The sequence below is a fragment of the Calypte anna genome, chromosome Z, assembly GCF_003957555.1.
Source record: "Calypte anna isolate BGI_N300 chromosome Z, bCalAnn1_v1.p, whole genome shotgun sequence".
Lineage (NCBI taxonomy): Eukaryota > Metazoa > Chordata > Aves > Apodiformes > Trochilidae > Calypte > Calypte anna.
In genome coordinates, this window is record NC_044274.1 from 21,380,859 (window position 1) to 21,402,431 (window position 21,573).

Here is a 21,573-nt window from a genome sequence, read left to right on the forward strand (position 1 = left end):
TCCAAAAGCCATTATTTAATACCAGAATGGAAAGGGCCTCCTGTTGCCTGTAAATGGCTTCCTTTTGAAGCTCAGTTAAATATGTCTGCTCTGTTGCAAATGCTTCTCTGGGATGCAGATACATTTTTACTCTGCATTAAGCCCAACTTGCCTGCTAGCATGAGTGGAGGAAGAAGGGAGGGATATAGGGAAGCTGGCCACAAAATGAGCTATCTACAACACATTAACTCGTAACAAGTGACAGAAATGTCAGAAAGCATCCCTTAAACCCACTCTTCAGCTGTCTCTGTCACTCTACACTATCCACGTCAAAGGTTCATTAACCAGGAAAAGCAGCTCTCTGGAAAAAAGAGGACAGACTCAGTCTTGTCCCACCTTTTTCTTCACCAAGAACTTAAAATTCTTGGACTCAGGAATACTGCACATAAACCAGCTCTCTGCTAGCCCCTCTAAACTTGGTAACTGAAGAACTTGGTACTTCAGTGGCAGTAGGAACAACAGAACTCCTAGTAGCAAAGGGTTACACAACTAGTTGGTAACTTCCAAATATCCCCTTTTCCAAGTTTGCTCCAAAAAAAAAAAGATTAGGAGAATGCAGGCAGACTCACATGGAGGCATTGAAGTTCCCAACAACACCAGGGGATTCTCCAGGTGTTGGGTAGCGAAAACAAGGGTTGTTGGCATTGCAGATGATCCCCTGTATCCATGGCAAGGTTCCTGCTGAAGGCATAGCTTTGTTTGGGAAGTGACCTGGAACAAAAACACAGGAGTTAAGAGACAAACACAAGATACAATCCATTGCTACATAGCATGACATTTGAAGAGCAATACTAATCCTGCTGCCCTGAATTGCTTTTGAGAGAACAGAACAGCCAACATTAAGAGGTGAGCTTCTCTTAAGTTCTCCATATGATGGGCCTTCTCCACTTAAAAACAATGCCTTGTCAAGTCTCTAGAAGTTTTTTGCTATTCTCATCTTCAAACCATTGGTTTTGGCCATGCTTGTGAGGACACAAAACTTCTTGCCAAAGAATGACAATGAGCAACCAACTGCAAAGCCTGACCCCAATTACATGCCCCATAAACACCAAGCAAAGAGTTAGCAATTGCAGGATGGAGGCTTACAGTGGCTTCACTGAGGTAAGTTTTTCATTATTCTCCCATATTGTCTTGATTTTCAGACAAGTCTTAAAGCTTTAGAGTTCCTAAAAAACATTTAGGCAACTTATACTTTTGGCTAAAGTCTAAGTTTTCCTACTAAAGACCTACTTAAGGTGTAGCCCAGAATTTACATCCTACATGTTAGTGGAACCAGAAACAAACCACCTATGGCAGACCTCCACTGGTACACCACTGCAACACTGGAAAATCCCTTACCCTCCAAAGATAAAGAAAAACTTCCCTCAACATAATCATGCAACTTAAACAAGCCAACAAGGTGTTTTCCATAAATGATCTCACTTCCTCACCCCCAAACTAGTCCCTTTCACAACGACTCAAGGCTTTGACCTTGAGATGCATATTCCTCCCTCTGGTACCCACGTTGTACTTGCAGTATGCCTGCAATCACACTGAGCTAGCTCCCTACCTCCACAGCAGCAATGGAGGTACCAAACCTCCAGGAGGAAGAGGACAAAGCTGCTGAATTATAGCAAGCCTGGTTCATGTAGGTAGCTGAAGAAAGACCTATCAGCCCTTCCTGAAGAAAGCCAAGGACTCTGTTCAGGAGAAAGGTGAAGGAATCAAATATTTATTGTTTCGAGTACCCAGGAGACTGACTGTCCCTAGTTCCCTTTTTAAAATAGAAAAGCTGTTTACCTGAGCTGTCTTGTTTAATTTTGCTTTTTTGTCCTTCTTGGCAGAGGCCCTTGAGGGGGTAGGGGAAAGGAGGAAAAATGCTAAGACTTCCAGATTATTTTCCCAAAACTTCTCAACAAAGCACCATTCAATTTACCTGCCTAAGAACTCAAAGAACTACTAGAAGTACTGGAAAATAGGAAGGAAACAATTCATGGTAACTTTTTTACAAAGTTATGCATGTAACAGCAGTTTCTCAAAGCAGGAATGAGCCAGTTTTAAGTCAGCCTACTTGCACAGGAAACAGTGTAACAGCCCACCATTTTCAGTGACACTGCTGCAGACATTCCCCTTTTTAGGAGAAATTAAAGTCACTTTGTCAGATGATTTCTTTCTTTCCTCTCCAAACGAAGTGCATTTTGGATACATAAAAGGGTCACAGAAACAGAAAAGATAGTAAAGCACTACAAGACTAAAGTCTGCAGTCTTGCTCAATATCAACCCAAGATGTCTTTTCTGGATGGTCTGGTGCCAGTCATGTTAACTACTGAAGAGCAAGCAAAGCTTTCACCTATGTTTTTAGAAAAAGGTTCCTCACACTAGGCCAAGTTGCTAGAAGAAAAAAATAAATCCTGGCTGCAAAGCTACAGCTCAGTCCTTGGTACTTCTCACTTTCCTCAAACAGGAAGACAGACATGAAGATCTCCTCTGCTGAAAAAACCCTGTATCATTAAATCACTGAGGCTATCTAGAAGCTACAAAGCACTTGCACACATCTGTTACTGCTATCATGAGGCATTACCTACAAGCCATTTCGTAATAGCACACAGCACTGCCACTACAGATAACAGTCCTGTTTCCCTCAAGGCTTCCACAGAGTTGCCACAGAGTCCACCATGAACTCAAGGTTTCTTTCTATCTCTGTTCACAGTTCAGCAAAACATGTTCCAGTATGCAATACATCTGTCAGCATAGGAGTGAATGTTCAACAGAACCAATTAGAACTTAGGTAAATGTTACCTGTTCAGAAACTTTTAGAAAAATGGAGAGCAATTAACCACAAAAAGCACATTAAAAAGTTACACCAGATGCTCTACACTCTACACTTGCTGCTGACAACACAGACAGAGGGCAGACAAAACCACCAGTCAACAAAAGTGTGAAGGAAAAATAGCTGCAGGTGAAAGATTCAAAACTCTGCTTATGACACCAGGGTGCCGCAACAAAGGATTTACAAGGAAGTTACTAACAAGCCCAGTCTAAACAGCTCTATGAAAAAGCAACTCTTGCTAGGTTTGAGTATATATACATCATTGCCATAGCTGGATCAAGTTATCACTGAGGTTGCTAGCTATTTATGCTGAGTAGACTGCTTATTGCTTCTTTTCAGCTTGCACATATTACACGGATCACTCCAAATGACAGTGTTAACTGTCAGAAAAGGCAATTCTAGTATCATGCAGGAAAGGATGATATTTAACTTAAGGAAGCTTCAATTAGCATTGTAGTGAATTTGGCCATCTCAAATTTAATGAGAAAATGCAAACATTGATGCTTCAGCTTCAAAAGGATACTTGGTAGCTTAGAGACCAGCAAGCAGCCTCAAATGCCCAGGACACTGCAAAGAACCACAGAGTAAGTGCTTACTTAACAGAGTTCTTCACCCATTTTAAGACTGAAACACTTCAGAGTGCCACCAGGAATCATACTGTCCTGACCCTTTACTCTTACCTTGAAATAATCAGGCAAAGGAAAGATAAACAGAGACCTTTCCTGTCAGATAATTGTAGTCTGAGGCCATCACCACACACAGCAAGATGAAGCATGTTGCTCATAAACAAGTCATGCTTCTTAAATCAAATGGCAGAGGCCTCAATTGTCATCTGCAAAGAATGAGCTTCCTTTGAAAGAGAAGCAGAAATAAGCTTAGGATAGAAAGAGCAAAGCAGAACAATATTCCCCATCTAATGTATGACTGCTGAACCTACTGAATACAGAGCTGACAGTCTGTGGTTGGAAAGAATGGAATTGCTCTTGTGCTCTTCAATGTGATACATTAATCCACATTACTGCCTGAAAAGGAGATTGCTTTCTTACAGGCTGAACAATGCTTTCTTTTTATGCTCAGTCACACACAGATCAGGGATGAGAAATAATACTCAGGTGCTGCGTAGGCTCTGCAGACGTGTCACAGTTCTATAGCAAATTCTCAGCTAATGTGTTACAAATGCAAAGCTGAGAAAACAGCAAGAAAAACAGCAGCAATCATAGAATCATAGAATTGGCTGGGTTGGAAGGGACCTCAGAGATCATCAAGTCCAACCCTTGATCCACTAACGCTGCAGTTACTAGAATATGGCACTGAGTGCCACATCCAGTCTCTTTTTAAATATCTACAGGTATGGAGAATCCATTACTTCTCGGGACAGCCCATTCCAATGCTTGATCACCCTCTCGGTAGAGAAATTCTTTCTGATGTCCAACCTAAACCTCCCCCGGCACAACTTAAGACCGTGCCCTCTTGTCTTGCTGAGAGTTGCCTGCGAAAAGAGACCAATCCCCACATGGTTACAACCTCCTTTCAGGGAGTTGTAGAGAGTGATGAGGTCTCCCCTGAGCCTCCTCTTCTCCAGGCTGAACAGCCCCAGCTCCCTCAGCCTCTCCTCATAGGGTCTGTGCTCGAGTCCCTTCACCAGCCTGGTTGCCCTCCTTTGGACCTGCTCCAGGACCTCGATATCCTTCCTAAACTGAGGGGCCCAGAAGGGACCTCTGGTGAGGGTGTGGCCTCACCAGTGCTGAGTACAGGGTCAGAATCACTTCCTTGGACCTGCTGGCCATGCTGTTCCTCATACAGGCCAGGATGCCACTGGCCTTCTTGGCTACCTGAGCACACTGCTGGCTCATGTTCAGCTTCCTCTACAGTCCCCGTCTACAATCATGTCAGGGCACACCAGTTCCTAAATTCTCAGGAAAAGACCACTAAAACTTCCCTGAAGATTTCTGACCAAATTATGCAACTACTACCCCTGCTCCTTGCATCTTGCCAGATGCATTTTTACCTTCTAGCCATCTTTACCTTCTTGCATCTGCCACAATTAAAGGTGCAGCTGCTGTGTTTAGTACTTACATTCATGCTGCTCGTAGGGTGGATATGAAAGTCTTACAGAAATCAGGATGAAGAAGATAAACAGAGGCCAGGCAACCTCAATCAGCAGCTGGAACTGGAAATAATAAAGACAAAGTATTAAGACATCATATTTAAAATAAAAAGTAAAACAGAAGTTCCAGTACAATTCTCTTTTAAGCCAGGACATTTTGCAAGCATTACCTCACTTTTCTGTATGCTTAACCTGTGCATTCCAGGACCAAGTTTGTCCCTCCATCTTCAGAGGGCAATCTGCAGTTACAGGCTTCTCTCCTTCATATGTGTCCATTATGGGATGAAACCTGAAATACTTGAGGGCTATTTTTGGCTTCTTTTTATAGTTCTCTTCATCCCCTGACTGAAAGAAAACTTGCCAATAAATCTTCCCAGCAACGACCTTAATTTTTTGGCCTCTTGTTTTAAAGGCAGTGGGAAGTACTTGCATCCCATTCTCATAGTAAACTACTGAGTTGCTACCCTAACACCTCAGGCATGAAAATCATACCGGTGCATACCTATACAAAGTCTTGCCATTTCACTGCTGCAAATGTATATTGGTATCAGGAAAGCAGAGCTACAAAGGGTGAAGCTCATACCTAGTTATTGGTTTGTTCTAATGTACACTTTTTTCCAAAGAGAGGCACCAACAGACAGTGTCCAGTAAAGATATCAAGAACTCTATTATTTAGAGGTACCAGATGAGAATACAAGAAAGGCCAGCTATTAAATGCAGAGTATTTTTTAAACAGGGAATTGAAGCACAGAAAAATTCACTGTGATGCACCACATCCCACAGAAACATGTGGACAAAGCAGCACTACAGCTGAGAGCTTCTGAGACACAAGTTTCTCAGTCTTGAGCTTCACCATCTAAAAGTCTTCTTTCCTGTTTCAGAAAGGTTGCCTAAACATGTATCTAGGTAAGCCAAGACACAAGGAGAAACTGAAAGATTTTAATGCTGATGATTCTTATGTTTCTCCTTCATTGGGAGATGGAAACTAGAATGTAAAGATATATCTTTTCCCCTCTTTCCTGGAAAATCCTACCTTTTCTAATATGATATCTAATAACATCCTTATTATTATTACAAGGCATTTGGGATAAGACCTGAACCCCAGTGGTAGACAGAAATCCACAGACAGTTATGTTTTCCCATGCTACACCATTAACAGCTAAAATTAGATTCTTGATCCTCAATACAAAACACTATAGGTAGACTTTGGGATGATACTTCTTTGGTGAGTTACCTCAAAAGAACTGCACTTTTAATGCACTACAAAAGCAGTGCATTAAAAGAAATGCTGCTTGATTCAGAGAAGGAACCCATCTAGGATGGCTTCTCACAGATACCCTTGATGGTTGACTTCCACACAAATAGCAACTTCATCTGAAAGTCAGCAAAACTGAGCTTCAGAGTCTCCCAGCCATTTCTGGTAACAGTGCCAGACTCCACATGACAAGTTTGGGATATTGTTTCCCACCCATTACTTTCATGTACATGCTGTATTACTACTGGTTAAGAAACTTCACAGAGACCATGCTAACAAAGATGCCAGGAAGATGCCTCAGTATCTCAGGTCTGTTTTTACAATAAATAGTGTAGTTTCAACACACTGACAGCCATTAACAGTGACGGCCTTTCTCCTCCTGCATCAGTAGTCTGGCTTCCAGAGATCAGAGATGCTCAGAGCTAGACTGAAAACTAAAACTTGTCCCTGTCTCCCTCTCCCTCTTCAAGATTCCTTTCCAATTGTTGCCAGGGTTGTGCAGAAAGAATTTTACTCCTCTTGACAGAAAGTTACCTGTGAAACCAGGACAACCCATTCCCTCCACCAGTACTGACAGCCATATTGTGGCTCACACCACAGCCCTCTGCCACTCTGGCTTTAGGCAAGGAGCACACACCCTGACTGACCACTACAACACCACTTGGGGATAGAGAAGTGTCAGCTGCATCAGAGATTTCTCTGAGTGACTAAAAAGCCCTGATAGTCTATAATAGCCCTGTGACTGCTACAGAACCAGCAAGAAAATGCTGCCCTTGAGAGCAAGTCCTGGCTTGCTCAAAGGAACAACAGCCCTAGCTGCATCACACTGAGGTGGTCAGTAGTACTTCAATGGCCCTGTTGTTGAAGGGAAGCCTGGCTACCTGCACACATAGCTCCTCTTTTGCACTCCCAATTACAGTTAATTACATAGTCACTAAGGTAACCACATTTGGTGTATGTGCACAGTGCTGTATACCTCTGCACATTCAAGTCTAGCTTAGCATTCTGACAGGCTTGGGGAGGATGGAGAAAGGAGGGATGCAGCTTGGACTAAGCAAGCTATACCTTTATATCTAAAGATTGTTACACGGTGGCAGCCACTGAGATGTTACTCAGCAAGAGATGTCTGGAAGCTGCTGCACCAGAGGCTTGCACGGGGTGAGAGGCACCCCACCTTTACAGTCCAGTTTCAATGCAGGTAGCTATCAGCAGCTCACCAGTCTCTCCACACTAGTTTGAGTTGTCCCTTCATTTGTAGGAGAGAAAAATAGTCTTACACGATGACCCCCAAAACATATTTCATTTCATTCCACTTCCCTTTCTTCCCTTCTTTCCCTTCCCCTGCAAACTCTGTCCTCCCACTCCAGCACTTTTGGAAGTTATCCAGTACAAAGTAACACTTGAATTGCACACGTCAGGCTGAGCTTTGAACCCATCTTTCGCAACACAGCCCAAACTCATAGCACCCAACAAGGGTCAGTGAGGAGAAAGGCTAACCTACAGTTCTCAGAGAAAGAATAAGGATCAGACTACTTCCAGGCTACATCTTCAAGCAAGTACAAACAGCAGAGATCCATCTACATTACATCCAGCTCAAGGACACTGGTGTCCAGTAAAACAAATAAATTAATGACTATGTGGCCATTATAACAGTGTGGTGAGATGTTCTGCTACTTCTTTGCCATTTTCTGTTAAGTGGCTTTCCCCTTCTGACATCTTCAGATAAAGCCCAAATGGAAACCATTTATGAGAAAAACGCAGAGGTATAGGAAACCCACAGAAACAAGCAATATCTCAGGCCTTCGTTATGAATTGACAGAAAATATTGGTGTGAAATAGCCTATGAGCAGACCCATATCTTTTGGGCTAATTAATGGGAAGCTGATGCAGAAGCCACCAGAATGTACCAAGAAAGAGCCAAGCAGATACATGACAGATGTACAAGCAGGAAGGTCTTTTTCACTCATACATGCTTAGCCTACATGTATGCATTTTGTTGCACAAAAGTATCTGAAAGCACCTCTGCTTCGCAGCAAGCTAGCCAAAGCCTACCCTACCCTGTCCTTAAGACAGGACATGCTAGACTCAGACCTCTTCAAGTAACCTTCAAACCTGATGCATCTATTTCAGAAGGTCCTGACAAAAAAGCACTCATCCTTGGTGTACAACTCGGCTCCTCTGGAATGTCTTCCTTTTTAACCAGTTTAAGCACTGCTCCAGAGGATCTACCAGTGTGCCAGAGCTACCCTATTTGCTATGGCCAGTTTGGGAGGTCAAGAGCAAAATCTCTATCAGCAGGGAGAAAGAAATTGTTTTCAGCTGTAAAAGCCAAAGTTACATGAACAATAGCTGAGAACAGCCTATCTTTTTTAGGAGCTGGAGCCAGTTTTCAGACCACCTTCCCCAGCACCATTGCAACATCCTTTCTAAATCAGGAGTCTGTTCATAAGGTCAGGATGCTGGCCCACGCATGCAGAGAGCAGACAGCCCCACTCCTTGTGGCTGACACAGCCCCACAGCCTCTCAGCTGAGCAGCCCTGTCCTGGGAGAACAAGGATCCTGGGATAAGGACTGAAACCATAACTATCACACAGAAATCCCTGCCACCACTGGCAGCTCTGTAACCACAGAGGTATACCAGGAAAGTCAAAGGTGACATGAGCCCCCTATGTCTGGTTGTATTTAAGAATGGACTAACTCCAGCCCTGAATTCACTGGACACAAGCTCTATAAAACAAGCCTCAAACACCTAAGCAAAGACTTCAGACACTGTCTCCATCTCCAGTGGTGAATATGATATCGTTCCCTTCCTTGGAACTACAGGTTTCAAAAATTACCCAGCCCCAGACAGCTGGCAAGCAGCCTGATATTTGCTTATCAAAGAGGACACTTTCCACTCACCACCTCAAACTCATGCTCTCTTCACATTCCCTACTCATACCTCTTCAAGGTCAGATCTAAGAGTTATCCTTTAAATCTCTGGAGGGGAAATAGCTGGAGGCTTTTAGTAGAAGCTTTAGCATACTGTGAGAGCTCATTAATGTAAAGGCAGAAGAACACTGAGAACACCATAATGGATTCATTCTCATGTGCCTTTGTCACCACAAGGAGAGAAACATTCATCATACATTGTCTGAACAGGTACATTCCCACACTGCTAAGATTGAGACTAGCACTGAAACTAATCAGAATGCACCGTGTGTAGAAAAACAGCAGTTACCTGAATTTCTCATCATTGATGTGAGACATGTTTCATGCCAGTCACTTAAACTACACCTCCTATTGTACAGTTACACAGCAGGCTTGGGTTTCTCTTTCTTACTAAGAAGGCTGAAGATGTCCACCGTTTTTCCCATCACTTCTGCCAATGGGAAATGGCAGATTTTTGCTGTTGCTGCAGCAGCATGCAGAACTGAAAAACTCTGAGATACAAGTGCATACCTCTGCAATTTGGCAATACCCCCCCCCCCACACACACACACACAAAGTGGAGCACACCGCAGCACAGGTTTTCATTGTGGCTGCACATGGCAGTCATCCACTCTCTCTGCCTGGAGTGACATGAATGTTCCAGTACTCCAACACTCTCCTGAGCTGGAATTCAGGACATAAGTCCTCAGTGCCTCCAAACCCTCTGGTTTATGTCCACCCATCAGTCTCTTCAATTTGAATTAGGTTTTTCCAGAGGCAGACTATTTGGTCTGCCAGGGACTAGATATTAAACATGAAGCTACAAGATTTTTCCCTGTTTTCCTTTAAAAATAAGCTGCAAGGCTACAATTTAGAACTCAAAAAGCCCTTCTGGCTAACACTTACAGTTTGTCTTCTTCTGTAGGTAAAGTTTTTCCACAGCAGCAATCCCAGCTGCGTCCAGAAAGCCATCTTCCTTCAGACACGTGCAGCAGCAGTGGCAGTACACAGCAGAGATGTTGTGGCTGGGCATTAACTAGAGGAAAGAAATTAAAAGAATAGAAAGCAGAAGGCTGTGTTAGAGTGGAAAAGGTAACAAGACTGGGAGAGGTAGAGGCTGCACTGTGACTTCATGTAACACTACAGCCCTTCACAGGACTCCCCATCACTGCCTTCCTAAAATGCCATGCACTACAGCCAGGTCTCACGGGTCTCAGTAAGCTCATATTTAGACTCACTGTCTCTAACCTCAGAGCTCCAGGGCACAAAAGAATGCAGTACCCACAGGAAAACAATTTTCCTCTTTCTTGCCCAAAAATTCCAAGAGAAAGAACAGTCCAGAAAGGGGAAAAAAAAAAACCATGGGCTTTGAAAGCTGATTAAGAAAACCTCAGAATGAGACTGAACTCCTTTTTGTAAAGCTTCTTTCTGTATTATATTTTATAATGGTGAAAAGCCTACTGCCAAATTAGTAAAGCCTTTGTTTTGGAGTCCAGTCAATATCATGCCTTGTAGAAGAAAATGCTATGCACTTAGCAGGCAAGAGAGAAATGTCCATTTCCTTTAAGGTAATTGACTAAGAACAACCCCGCAGCCATTCATATTTGGATGAAGGGAATGGAAAATTGCTGTTAAGTCACCCTTGGGTCTTGCATCCTCCTGCCTTTCAATACTGGTACTAGGTACATCCAGTAAGAGTGTACACCTGCAAGAGCATGAGAAAGTACAAAGCACTGAAAAACATTTGTCTCTTTGGTGGCTATTAATTAATAATAATAATTTGCTTCCAGAATTAATTTGGCATAGCTTAACTTACCTTTGAGGTTTAGCTACTTCATCTTAATAGTATTCTAATTCTGAGTAAATGTCCACACAGGACATAAAAATTATTTCTGACTTATTAACTCAAATACACAGTTGACAAGCTCAGTGATAAAGAGACAGCTAAGAACTATTTAAACATACAGCAAGAGAATCATCCCCTCCAGTATTTGTTAAGCTGGAATCACACGTTTTTTATTCTAGTGGTCCACATACTAGTACCCTAAAAAAATGATTCAGAGTTGCATGCCTGATTACAAACTGCATTGAAAAGCTACCCAAAATCCATAAGTGTGCTAGGAACATAAGACATCCCCACGATATGATCTGACCAGTCCTACTGGAGTGAAACTAGATGATAAATGGCAATTCTGAGCATGAGTTGAGCTAATGAGTACTTGTGGCCTTTAAGTCTCATCCAAAAATAAATTCTGTTATTACAATGACTTGCAGATTAAAAACTTGACTCTAATAATACAGGTCTGCTTTACAAAAAATTTCCATAATATGACTAACAAAACAAATAAACCCATTACACTTTGTTCTACAGATAATTACACTGTAGTGTCACAACAGGACAAGAGTGCTTCTTAATGCCAGAACAGGGAAGGAAAGAACAATAACAGAGGCCTACAAAACCATACAAATTGAACCTCATGCCAGCACACAGGCAGCTGAGTGTACAGTCAGCATGCACTCATTAACTTCTGCTAGCTACTGCTGCAGTTGACTGACATGACCTCTATAAATGCTCATCCTCACAGAGGAATACCCAAATGATATGACAAAAGAGCACTTCTCCCCTGCCCAGCATTTCCTGCTGATTGGAGCACCTGGACACCAACACATTCTAGCTGCATGCACATCTGGCTGGTAGACAATGAATTCCCAGACAAGCTTAGAGCAAGACATTTGACAGCGTTATAGCATGTCCACTGCAGGGAAAAACTCACTCTTTGTGGATAGTCTCAAAGGACAAGCCCTGGCTGCTGTGGCATGTGCACACATGCACACCATGTGCACACCTTTGCCAGAGGCACAGACACAGGGGAGCTTTGCAGCATCTCCTCTGTCAGTATTACACATTTAAAGCTGTAATTAACAGGGAACAGAAATTAAAGTAGGGAAGGTTATCACTCCTTCCTACCTCCTCCAGTGACCCATTTCTGCCAAGGAGTCAGGGAATTTGCCAGCAACACTTCTACTCACCCACTGAGCAGCCTCGATTGCTACTCTTAACAGAGCACAGCGGATATAAAAACCCTTCAGAGAACACCAGAAGAATTGCTCTTTCCAAGCATTTTTCTGCAAGGATACTGGTCTGTGGGTCACAGATCTCCATTTGCTTTGCTGTGCTCTCCGGTGCACCACAAGACATAAGCCCTTCTGCCTGAGTCCAGTCCCACAGCCAAAGGACAAGTTTGGCATACTGAAGGCCGAGAAGAGGAAGACACTGCACAATCTTCTACAATCACCAGTATTTAAGTGACAGATTTTATCTTGAGAATGATGTTCAGAATACTCACTCCATATTGTCTCCTCCACAGAAATGTCAACTTTGCATCAAACTAACTCTAACTGATGGAAAACTTTGGAAAGCAAAGACCAAAATATACAAAATCAAGTACATCAGGAATCAAGTACCTCAGGAAGAGTGCAACAAAGATCCCAGACAGTACCAAAGAGACCCTTGGCATTCCCCTCAGTGCAAACGCAACCAGCTCCTGTGCTGTAATACTCTTCACAGAAGCAGAATAAAACTTGAAGCAGTCTGTGGGACATATGAGCTAGTCACCAGGCTGAGAGGGCTTAATCCACGTCAGTGAAAATCCAGACACTGGTCCCTCACAATTACAGTCAGTCCACAGGATCCAGAGCACAGAAATAGTAATTGTAGAGGTTGAAGGGTTCACATTGCACTAGCACACTGTAGTGAGATAAGGGCTCTTATTTGATCATTTAAGACAACTCAGATGATCAGCAGAAGGCTGTGCAGCCAGAAGGACTCAGCTGTGCCAGCCACTTGGACTTCAGCTCTCTGTAGTTCAGCTAAACTTTACTGGGAACAAAGAAAAATGTGCAGACTTTCCAATAAGGCCTGTTTGCCTGCATGCAAATTTCAAATGAAGCAAAAAAACTGGATTTTAAGGACTGTACCAACAGACTGCAAAATGTGGCCCAGATGTAGGCACTACCTGTGGAATTCTAACTTTAAACTAGGGATCATAGCCTAGTGTTGGACTGTTCACCAAAAGCACAAAACTGGAATTTGAAGTGTGCACAACTCTTCTTCCAGCCATGCTGGGGTGATAGTTTCAAAGACGTAACAAAGATGAGTAACACAGGTTTGTTGATGCCTAGACCTGCCTCTGACTTTAATTCAGAGTTATACAAATACAACTGTAGATTTAAAGAGGGGGAAAACTCAAGTGGCAGAGAATCAATTCCCCACCCCCATGCCTGGTGTCTGTACTAAGTAAATATAAAACAGTCTTCAAAAGCAGCTTTCTGCAATATTTGGTTCACTGCTAAGTTAACTAGGTCCACTTGAATTACTAAATGCATCAGAAAATGCTCCACCAAATAAATCTCAGATTAAAATGGGTGAGGACTCTTTCAAATGTTCCTTGAGCTGACAAAAGTCAAGACTGGTACGCCTGAGACACAAAACTGACAGACCCAACACTTCCAGCTCTGCTGGAGCTGAAGTCTATTTGTGTTTCCACTTTATACTCCTCTGATAAGTTCAACACAGCTGGGAAATCCAACTTGCCACTTAGAACTCCAGTGCCAAAACATACAGATACCAGCTAGTTTCCAACACAGGCTTGTGTTATCCAAGCAAAATGTCATGACTCAACAGCAGGTGTCAGTGACAAAACTGTCCAAAGCAGCAATACTGCTTCTGTCTAGAAGAAAAGCTGCATTCATTCATTACCACAGCTTGAGATTGCTGTGATGTACCACAGCTCTACTGAAGAAACTTGGGATTGATACAAATAAAGCAGTCCTTTTGAAGTGCAGTATCTTGCTTTTATAAAGCACTTACATCATGAGAGTAGAAAGACTTATCATAGCTGCAACAAATAGTGCAACTTAGCTGTGGAAAGGTCTTTTTGTAAGATATCCTACTTACAATACCAATTTTACAGTAATTTAGTACCTTGTCATGTGTGACCGCTGAAATTTTGCAGTAGGAGTAGATACCAATATACAACAAATTTAGGCTTAGTTGCACTAAACTTGCTTCTCTTAATTGAACAGAAATCTATTTTAGCCTAGCTCTGCTTCAGCATTTTTCCACCTCTACACAAACATATGCAACACAACTCCACGACTTAAACCACATGGAGCACACCAGGGTAGATTCAAATTGTCTGCAACTTTGCAGTACACCTGACAGCTGCCTAGTAACTCTGGTGCCATCTCAGACTGCCACCTTACCACAAATAAGCAGGTATCATCATAAGGGTCTGGTAACTGAAATAAGCAATGCATGTTTGGAATAAGACCATGAATCCAGGCATATACCCAATGCAACACACAGACACAGCAATAAACATTCCATTATTCATCTGGTCAAGATAAAGTAAGGGTACTAAGAAGCCACTTTGTATTTAGCCAGCAAATAAATGGTGAGGATTCAGTATACAGAGGCACCTGCATGCTCTAGCAACATGCTATTCACTTGTGCATACTTCAATAGCATGTTAGGTGTTTCAGGTTTCCCCAGTTCCATCCAAAAATACTCAGGACGTATGAAGTTGCAAAGACATCCACATACATCTATAGATCTTTTCTTAGAGTTTCCCCCAACCTCTTCCTAGGGAGAAGTTTATCCTTGCAATTATGGAAAAGCTTTTCAGCCTGAAGAATCAGTGAACAGAGGATGGGCAGGAGATACAGAGCAATTTGTACATACTTTCTCATCTGGCCTGGTGTTCCTGCTTTGCTCTTAGTGCAGTTCTAAAACTGAGCTAGACCCTTCTTTACTCATTCACAACAACTGCCAGAAGCAAAATTAAAGCATGGGGTCCATGCACTTATCCCATGGTCTGCCTTTGCAGAAGACTCCCACCCTGCACATGAGGCTTCCCATCAATGCAAAAACCCTTCATAACCTTCAGATCTAAAGAGCTGCAATTTAATTTCTGTGTGAAATTCAGAAAATTTCTTATGAAAGTTAAATTGTAAGGCAAACTCAAAATGCTGATAGTGAAACACATACTTTGACCAAGCAACAAATTAGAATGGCTGTTGAAGATTCCATTAGCTGGTATGCCAAGAATCTCCAGACCCAACCCACCTTAAATACAAAGCCATGTATTTTTACAACTGTAGATTTAAAGAGAGGAAAAACTCAAGTGGCAGAGAATCAATTCCCCACCCCCATGCCTGGTGTCTGTACTAAGTAAATATAAAACAGCCTTCAAAAGCAGCTTTCTGCAAACAGTGCAGCTATTTGCTTTCTTTTGGGGGCAAAAAAAACCTTTCCCCTAGAGAAGAAACCATGATTTAAACAGGGAACAAAGCAAACCTATCAAATTTCCAGAGATTTAAACACTGCAGGATTCCAGCAATAGGCTATAAGACCCTTTATGTCTTCAGCAAAGACTTAAATCCAATCTTGGTCAGTAGACCCAGAAAGACTTCACTAGTTGAAAGTTCCTCAATTAATTAGGTTAGTAGCCTCTATCCTGTTTTCTTGGTCAGATTTTGGTGTCATAAAAGCTACCACTACTGGTGGTTCTCCACAGACCAAGTAGCCACAGCCTCACATCTAGAGATTATGCCCTTCTGAGGGGAAAGGTATTTGGCTGATACAGCACAGTTTTCTGTTTACCAGAGCCAATGCTGTTGCTCTCCCACAAGCAGCCATGGTACAGCACTTCATGCTTTCTGACTCAGAGAAAAGCTGTACATCTGCTTAACCCCAATTCCTTTTGATTGGGTACATATATTCAAGTCAAACAAGACTCACTTTGAAAGAAAAGGGGCAACTGAAGTATAAACACCAGGTTTCAGCAGAAAGAGTCCACTTTGGGAATGTTGAGAAATGTCTTAATTAATTTCCTTTAGGAAATGCTGCATTTTGTGGAGCAAGTAATAGCATGAGCCACGTCAACTCCACAAAGCCCACATCCAAGGCCAAAGTGCCCCAGTGCTCCGTATGCCATCAGCAAATGATCCCACGAGATCTGTGAACACAAAGGCAGGACAGAAGCATCTGCCTCAGAAATTGACTTTTTCACTAAGACAAAACAAACTATCAGAGAATCAGTGGTCTGGATGAGCATTCAAGTAACAAAGGTGCAGATTAAGTGCAGAGCCCAGAATTAAATCCACATCTCCTAAATCAAGGTGTAGCATTTTACCCACTTCTCCACAGGATTTCACTTCTTATATTGTAGTAGCTACAAGCAAGTGACTTACTGTCACGCAACCACATCCACTTTGTACAGCTGTGCAAAGCCATAAGAAACATTCAAGGCACAGATTTTTTTAAAAACACCTTCTCTGTAACTTCCACAATTCCTAAAAAGAGCAAAGCGCATTGCATCTGTGCCACCTCAAATACAATTCAAAGAGGATGTAAAACAGCATTAATCCTAATTCTGTTGAGATTAAGCTAGGTAAAGAACAGCTGTGGACAAACACAATCAATATTTTATCCTGATGCTAGAGATCTAATTTGAGGACATATCAACAGAAGAAACAGCGCATAAAGAATCAGCAGTGTCCATTCTGTGATTAAAACAGCTCTTACAAAGTTTTCAAAACCCACAGCAGCAAGTGTGACATTCCCCTCTCTAGAACATTGAAGTCTAAAAGCTTATGGCATCTACCGAACCTCCAGGAAAAAGGAGAAACTGCCATCCAAATGATATTTTATAGGAGTAACAGTATTGCTCTTCTAAAGTAAAGTTACAAAAAGGTGTGATGTAAAGTGTTAGCAGCACAGAGTTCAAGCAACCCACCTGAGGCCAGCACAAGAAAAGCAAACACAGAGATGAAAATATAACTACCAGATCTCGCACGCCTGTCTCCTGGTTTCAGCACTGCTTCTCCGCAGGAACCACAAGCAATGCTGGATCAGCAGTGAAGGTGTGAGCTTTGAACCTACAGCCTGCTGCCTGGAACACAGAATCCTTATCAGCAAAGCCCCAGAGACACTCACTAAAAGCAAGTCTTTCGTAACCTCACCACAGAGGACTTCCAATTCTCTCCCATTTACCAAATGAGTATCAGACACCGAGTTTTCTATTCCATCTAAAAATTCCTTCAGTAAGAACAACATGTCTTCAAAATCACTCAGGTCACACCACAGGGTTTACACCAACTCCTTCTTACCAACAATGTGATTGGAGAGCTTCTAGGTCAGCAGGCAAGAAATTAATTAGGGCCACTAACAATATTTGGTTGGCATCTCTTGGCAAGATTCTCTACTACATCACTTTATACACATTGACTACCTGGCCTTAGGTTTGGTAGTAAACAGGTTCTAGCTTTGTTCTCCAGCTCTCATTAACACTGAAAGCAACCAGCACATTGGATTCAACATGGCCCTCTATCTCCCATTTAAATAACAACGTTTTGTATGATAGAAACACTTCAAGATCCAGTTTCATGATAATCCCCAACCAGGTTGACCCATTTTCCCTCCTTGAGAAGCATGTAAGATTTTCTAAAACTAATATAATATATATACTGCATATAATATATAATTTAATACTTCACCCAGTTCTGGGCTCCCCAGTTCAAGAGAGACAGGGAACAACTGAATAAAGTGCAGCAGAGAGCAACAAAGATGAGTGGCAGATTGGGGCATTTCTCTTATGAGGAAAGGCTGAAAGAGCCTGACACTTTAGCCTGGGAAAGAAAAGGCTGAAGGGAGATCTTGTTGTCTGCAAGTATCCAAAGGGTGGTTGCAAGGAGGACAGAACCAGACTCTTCTCAGTAGTTCCCAGTGACAGGATGAGGGGCAATGTGCCCAAGCTGGAACATGGGATGTTCCATTTAAACATAAGAAAAAACTTTTTTACTATGATGACAGGGCACTAGAACAGGCTGCCCAGGGAGATGGTGAAGTCCCCTTCCCTGGAGACATTCAAAATCCACCTGGATGCAGTCCTCTAGGTGATCTTGCTTTAGTGAGAGAGTTTGACGAAGTGATGTCTAGAGGTCCCTTCCAACTCTGATGATTCTGTGAATATTAAAGCATAGTGCCAAAACATCAGGAAGCTGATGAAACGTTCTCCTGGAATCCCTGTAGTGACCTGCCACCTGTGATCCAGACAAAATAGACATGCAGCACCTTGTTCACTCACTGTACCCTTAAGGCAACATGCATACAGCTACAAAACACTGAATAAATTAGTTCCCTTGTTGTCTAAGGGGGCATAACCCCACAGGAGACCTCCAGTGGAAAAGGACTTATTTTAGCACAAGCTGACAAGAAAACTATTATTTATAACCTGCTTCAACTGCTGCTACTACATTAATAAGTCATTTAACCCCAGCCCAAGACTAGGTTCTGCCTGATGTGCTATGTACCACACAAGAGGGAGCTTGAACCTTGTTCTGGCAAGAGTTGGAAGTAATAGAGCAGAGTGTTGGAAGTAGAAACCTGGCTTCCCAGTTACTTATTTCCCAGTTATATATAAGGGGCTTCTAAAAGAATCTAGCCTTAGTACTAGGACCAAGCAAATGGATTTTACAGAAGTCAGTGTATTGTATGCTAAACCTTTCTGAATGCCACACCATTAATAGCTAAGCAGGCAGTAATTTTTAAAGACATAGATCAAAACTAACATAATGAGTATGGAAACCCTTGATCCTGAATTCTGTTTCAGAGTATGCCTTCCCTCTTCTGTCAAAGCAGATTTCCTAAGAAGTATTGCCAGGCCACAGATGGCCCCCAACTCTATCAACTGTAAATAAACCATATGGGACAGTTTCCCATAGAATCAAGCACTAGTTGACTAAGTACTCTGTAATACAAATCTAACAATGTTTTCCAAAGTCCTCTGTGCCTTCTTACACATTTACACAAAGCCATATTTTCAGAAATGGAGGATGTTGTATAATCATGCCAAGCGGTTTTGAAAATCTGTCCCAGAGCAGAAATGTCTGCCTAGCAAAATGACCACAACTGGTTCTCATTACTTCTAGCATGCTCAAAAGGCTCACTGGTGAAAGCAAATGCACCTCCAATGCAATGGAAGAACTCAGGCTTGCATGAACCACAACTAGACTGACCCAAAGAAACGTACATGCACTTTAGCTGTAAGAATTGCTTAAATATCAAGTATAACATTCAAGATGAACTGCATAATCTATGTTACAAAAAAAAAGCAAAAAAACCCAACAAAACAAAAAACCTCAACAAAACAACAAAAAAAAAAAACCAGCTTCCAGTGGGAGGTTGTGAAATACATGAAGAATTTCAACTTTTAACATTACATTGAACATTCCCTACTTTCCTCATACAACAAAAAAAAGCCAAAATCCAGGCCATTCTCTGCCAAAAGCAAATAAAAACTGATTTGCTTTATCATGGCCAGTGTCCAAAAATCCATAGTCCATGTGAGAAGATTTTTTTTTTTGCTCTCAAAGAATGAGCTCTTCTCTAGTGGAGTCTAGAAATAATAGAACATCCTGCTAAAGTAATAATTGCAACATTTGAGCTTAATTTGTGCCAATAAGCTTTGATCTCTGAGCAACTACAGTATCATCAGTACACAGTCTGCAAAAATCTGTGTTACACAGCCTCAGTTACCTTTTCCAGTTGATGACACATCCTGTTTAAGGACATTATCTTTGCAACTGGGAAAAAGGGTGAAGCATTTAACATTGCAAAAGGTACTTTTCTGCTTAATCACAGCCTCCAGAGGGAGAACGAAGGCAGGACTCCACTAATAGTTAGCCTCAACTCCTTTTAGGAATAGAAATCCACAAGTTTAGTTAAGGCCAGAAATACCTCTAACCACCACTTTTACCACAGCCAATTCTGGTCAGTAAATCACTTGAGACAGAGCAACCATACAACTGGTTTAACAAGGTCTAACATGGATAGGTACTTCACAGTTCTACTGCAGGCTGGGTAGAGCATCACTGAGTGCTGTTTTTTTCAGTTGAGTAAAGTTAATAGGCCTCATAGCTTTGCCATCATGTTCAGAAGGGGGTTTTTGGAAGGGAATGCTTCTCCAACATCTTGTTTTTGTGGCTTGCTCTTCATCTTGCAAGAAGACAACAACACAAACTATGTCCAGCAGAAGGTTAAACTGCAGTTTGAGGTGTGTACCTGCCCTGTAACATTCAAAGAACCTTTACTGTTATTTCCCTCTTTGCCATTTGGGACCATTACGCCATAAACAAGCATGTGTTCAGTAACAGAACAGAAAACAAGAGGGCTTCTAGCGTAGAAAATAGCCAAATGGTCAGTGGCATGTAGATTAAGCTGTCTATTAAGCTTGGTATCCATGCAACTGCACTAATATCTGTGGCATCGGCATAAGTAATAGCAGATGAAAGAAAAAATATTCCTGAACTATACAGAAAAACACAAGCCAAGAAAAAGCCTTGAGCACAATTAAAGGAGATGACATTGTTGAAAAAATTCAACAAGCTAGCAAAGGCAACATTTAGCAGCCATTGTCAGCTTGAGCAGAATTCAATGCTTTAAAGCCTGCAAGAGGCAGACCTACAAGACTTTGGCTCCTACATGGCTACCATCTAACTATGGATTTGAAAGCTAGTAATTTACTAAAGTGATAAACATAACCAAGTACTTTTAAAAGCAGCATCAGTTATCAAGAGGAATAAATTTCTGACTAATCTTGGCAACAGGGTTCAATTGCCACTTATCTCTAAAGTTATTCATAGAAGAATATGAAAATAATTAGCACCCGTGATAAGGAAGCCCAAGTGCCTGCTGTGGCAAGTGTGGCACAGGGCCGCTAGTTGGGAGTGCTGCCTGAAGATACGTGCCATCCTCTCCTGCTTTGCCCGATCCACACACCACCATTGTTCCACACATCACTCTTTACTGCTGCTCAACCCATAACCTTGCTGCTGAAGCTTCAGTCTTTAAGGTCAGTACAACAGGTAACAGACATGGAAAGCAGGCTAACATATGCCTATTTGAACTTCATATACAGACAAATCTAAAAGCATGACAGATTTCATTCATGTCCTAAGCTATGTCTCATGATGCAAAACAATGCAGGACAGAGCTTCGTTAATTTACTCCAACAGTTTCAAGGGACCAAGCACTGATGTGAAGAGCTGCGGTCTACTCAATTTCAGCCAAAAGACTCAGAACAGAAAACACTTCAGGTACATGCACAAATGGCATGAAATGCCAAAAGGAGCAGAAATAAGCTTGAAAGAGAAACTTAAACAGCAGCTTTGCTAGATTTTAATGGATATAGCATTAAAAACTTTCTTCTTTAGCTTAGGATATCCTCAGCTCTGCTCACTGCATAAGTTCCACTGGAGTTGAAGCATTCTCTCCCACAGATAAGTCAAATGGCTGCAGTTATATCTAGTTTTAAACACCACTGAGAAGACTGATGTAGTGATATGGAATATTAAAAGCATGTCACAAGAACTGGGAATGAAGCTTTGGAA

General features: G+C 42.0%; 1 protein-coding gene across 4 annotated transcripts in view; it reads right to left on the reverse strand.

Moving 5' to 3' along the window:
• ABCA1 (ATP binding cassette subfamily A member 1) overlaps window positions 1–21,573 on the reverse strand; it is a 95,040-nt gene that overhangs the window by 68,143 nt on the left and 5,324 nt on the right. For all 4 annotated transcript variants that reach the window (XM_030466703.1, XM_030466699.1, XM_030466700.1 and 1 more), the window contains 3 exons: window positions 10,027–10,156; window positions 4,925–5,018; window positions 609–750 (listed from right to left, as the gene is read on the reverse strand). In XM_030466703.1, the coding sequence (XP_030322563.1) occupies window positions 609–750; window positions 4,925–5,018; window positions 10,027–10,092 (302 nt within the window). In that variant the 5' untranslated portion in view covers window positions 10,093–10,156. The remainder of the gene's footprint in view (window positions 1–608; window positions 751–4,924; window positions 5,019–10,026; window positions 10,157–21,573) is intronic.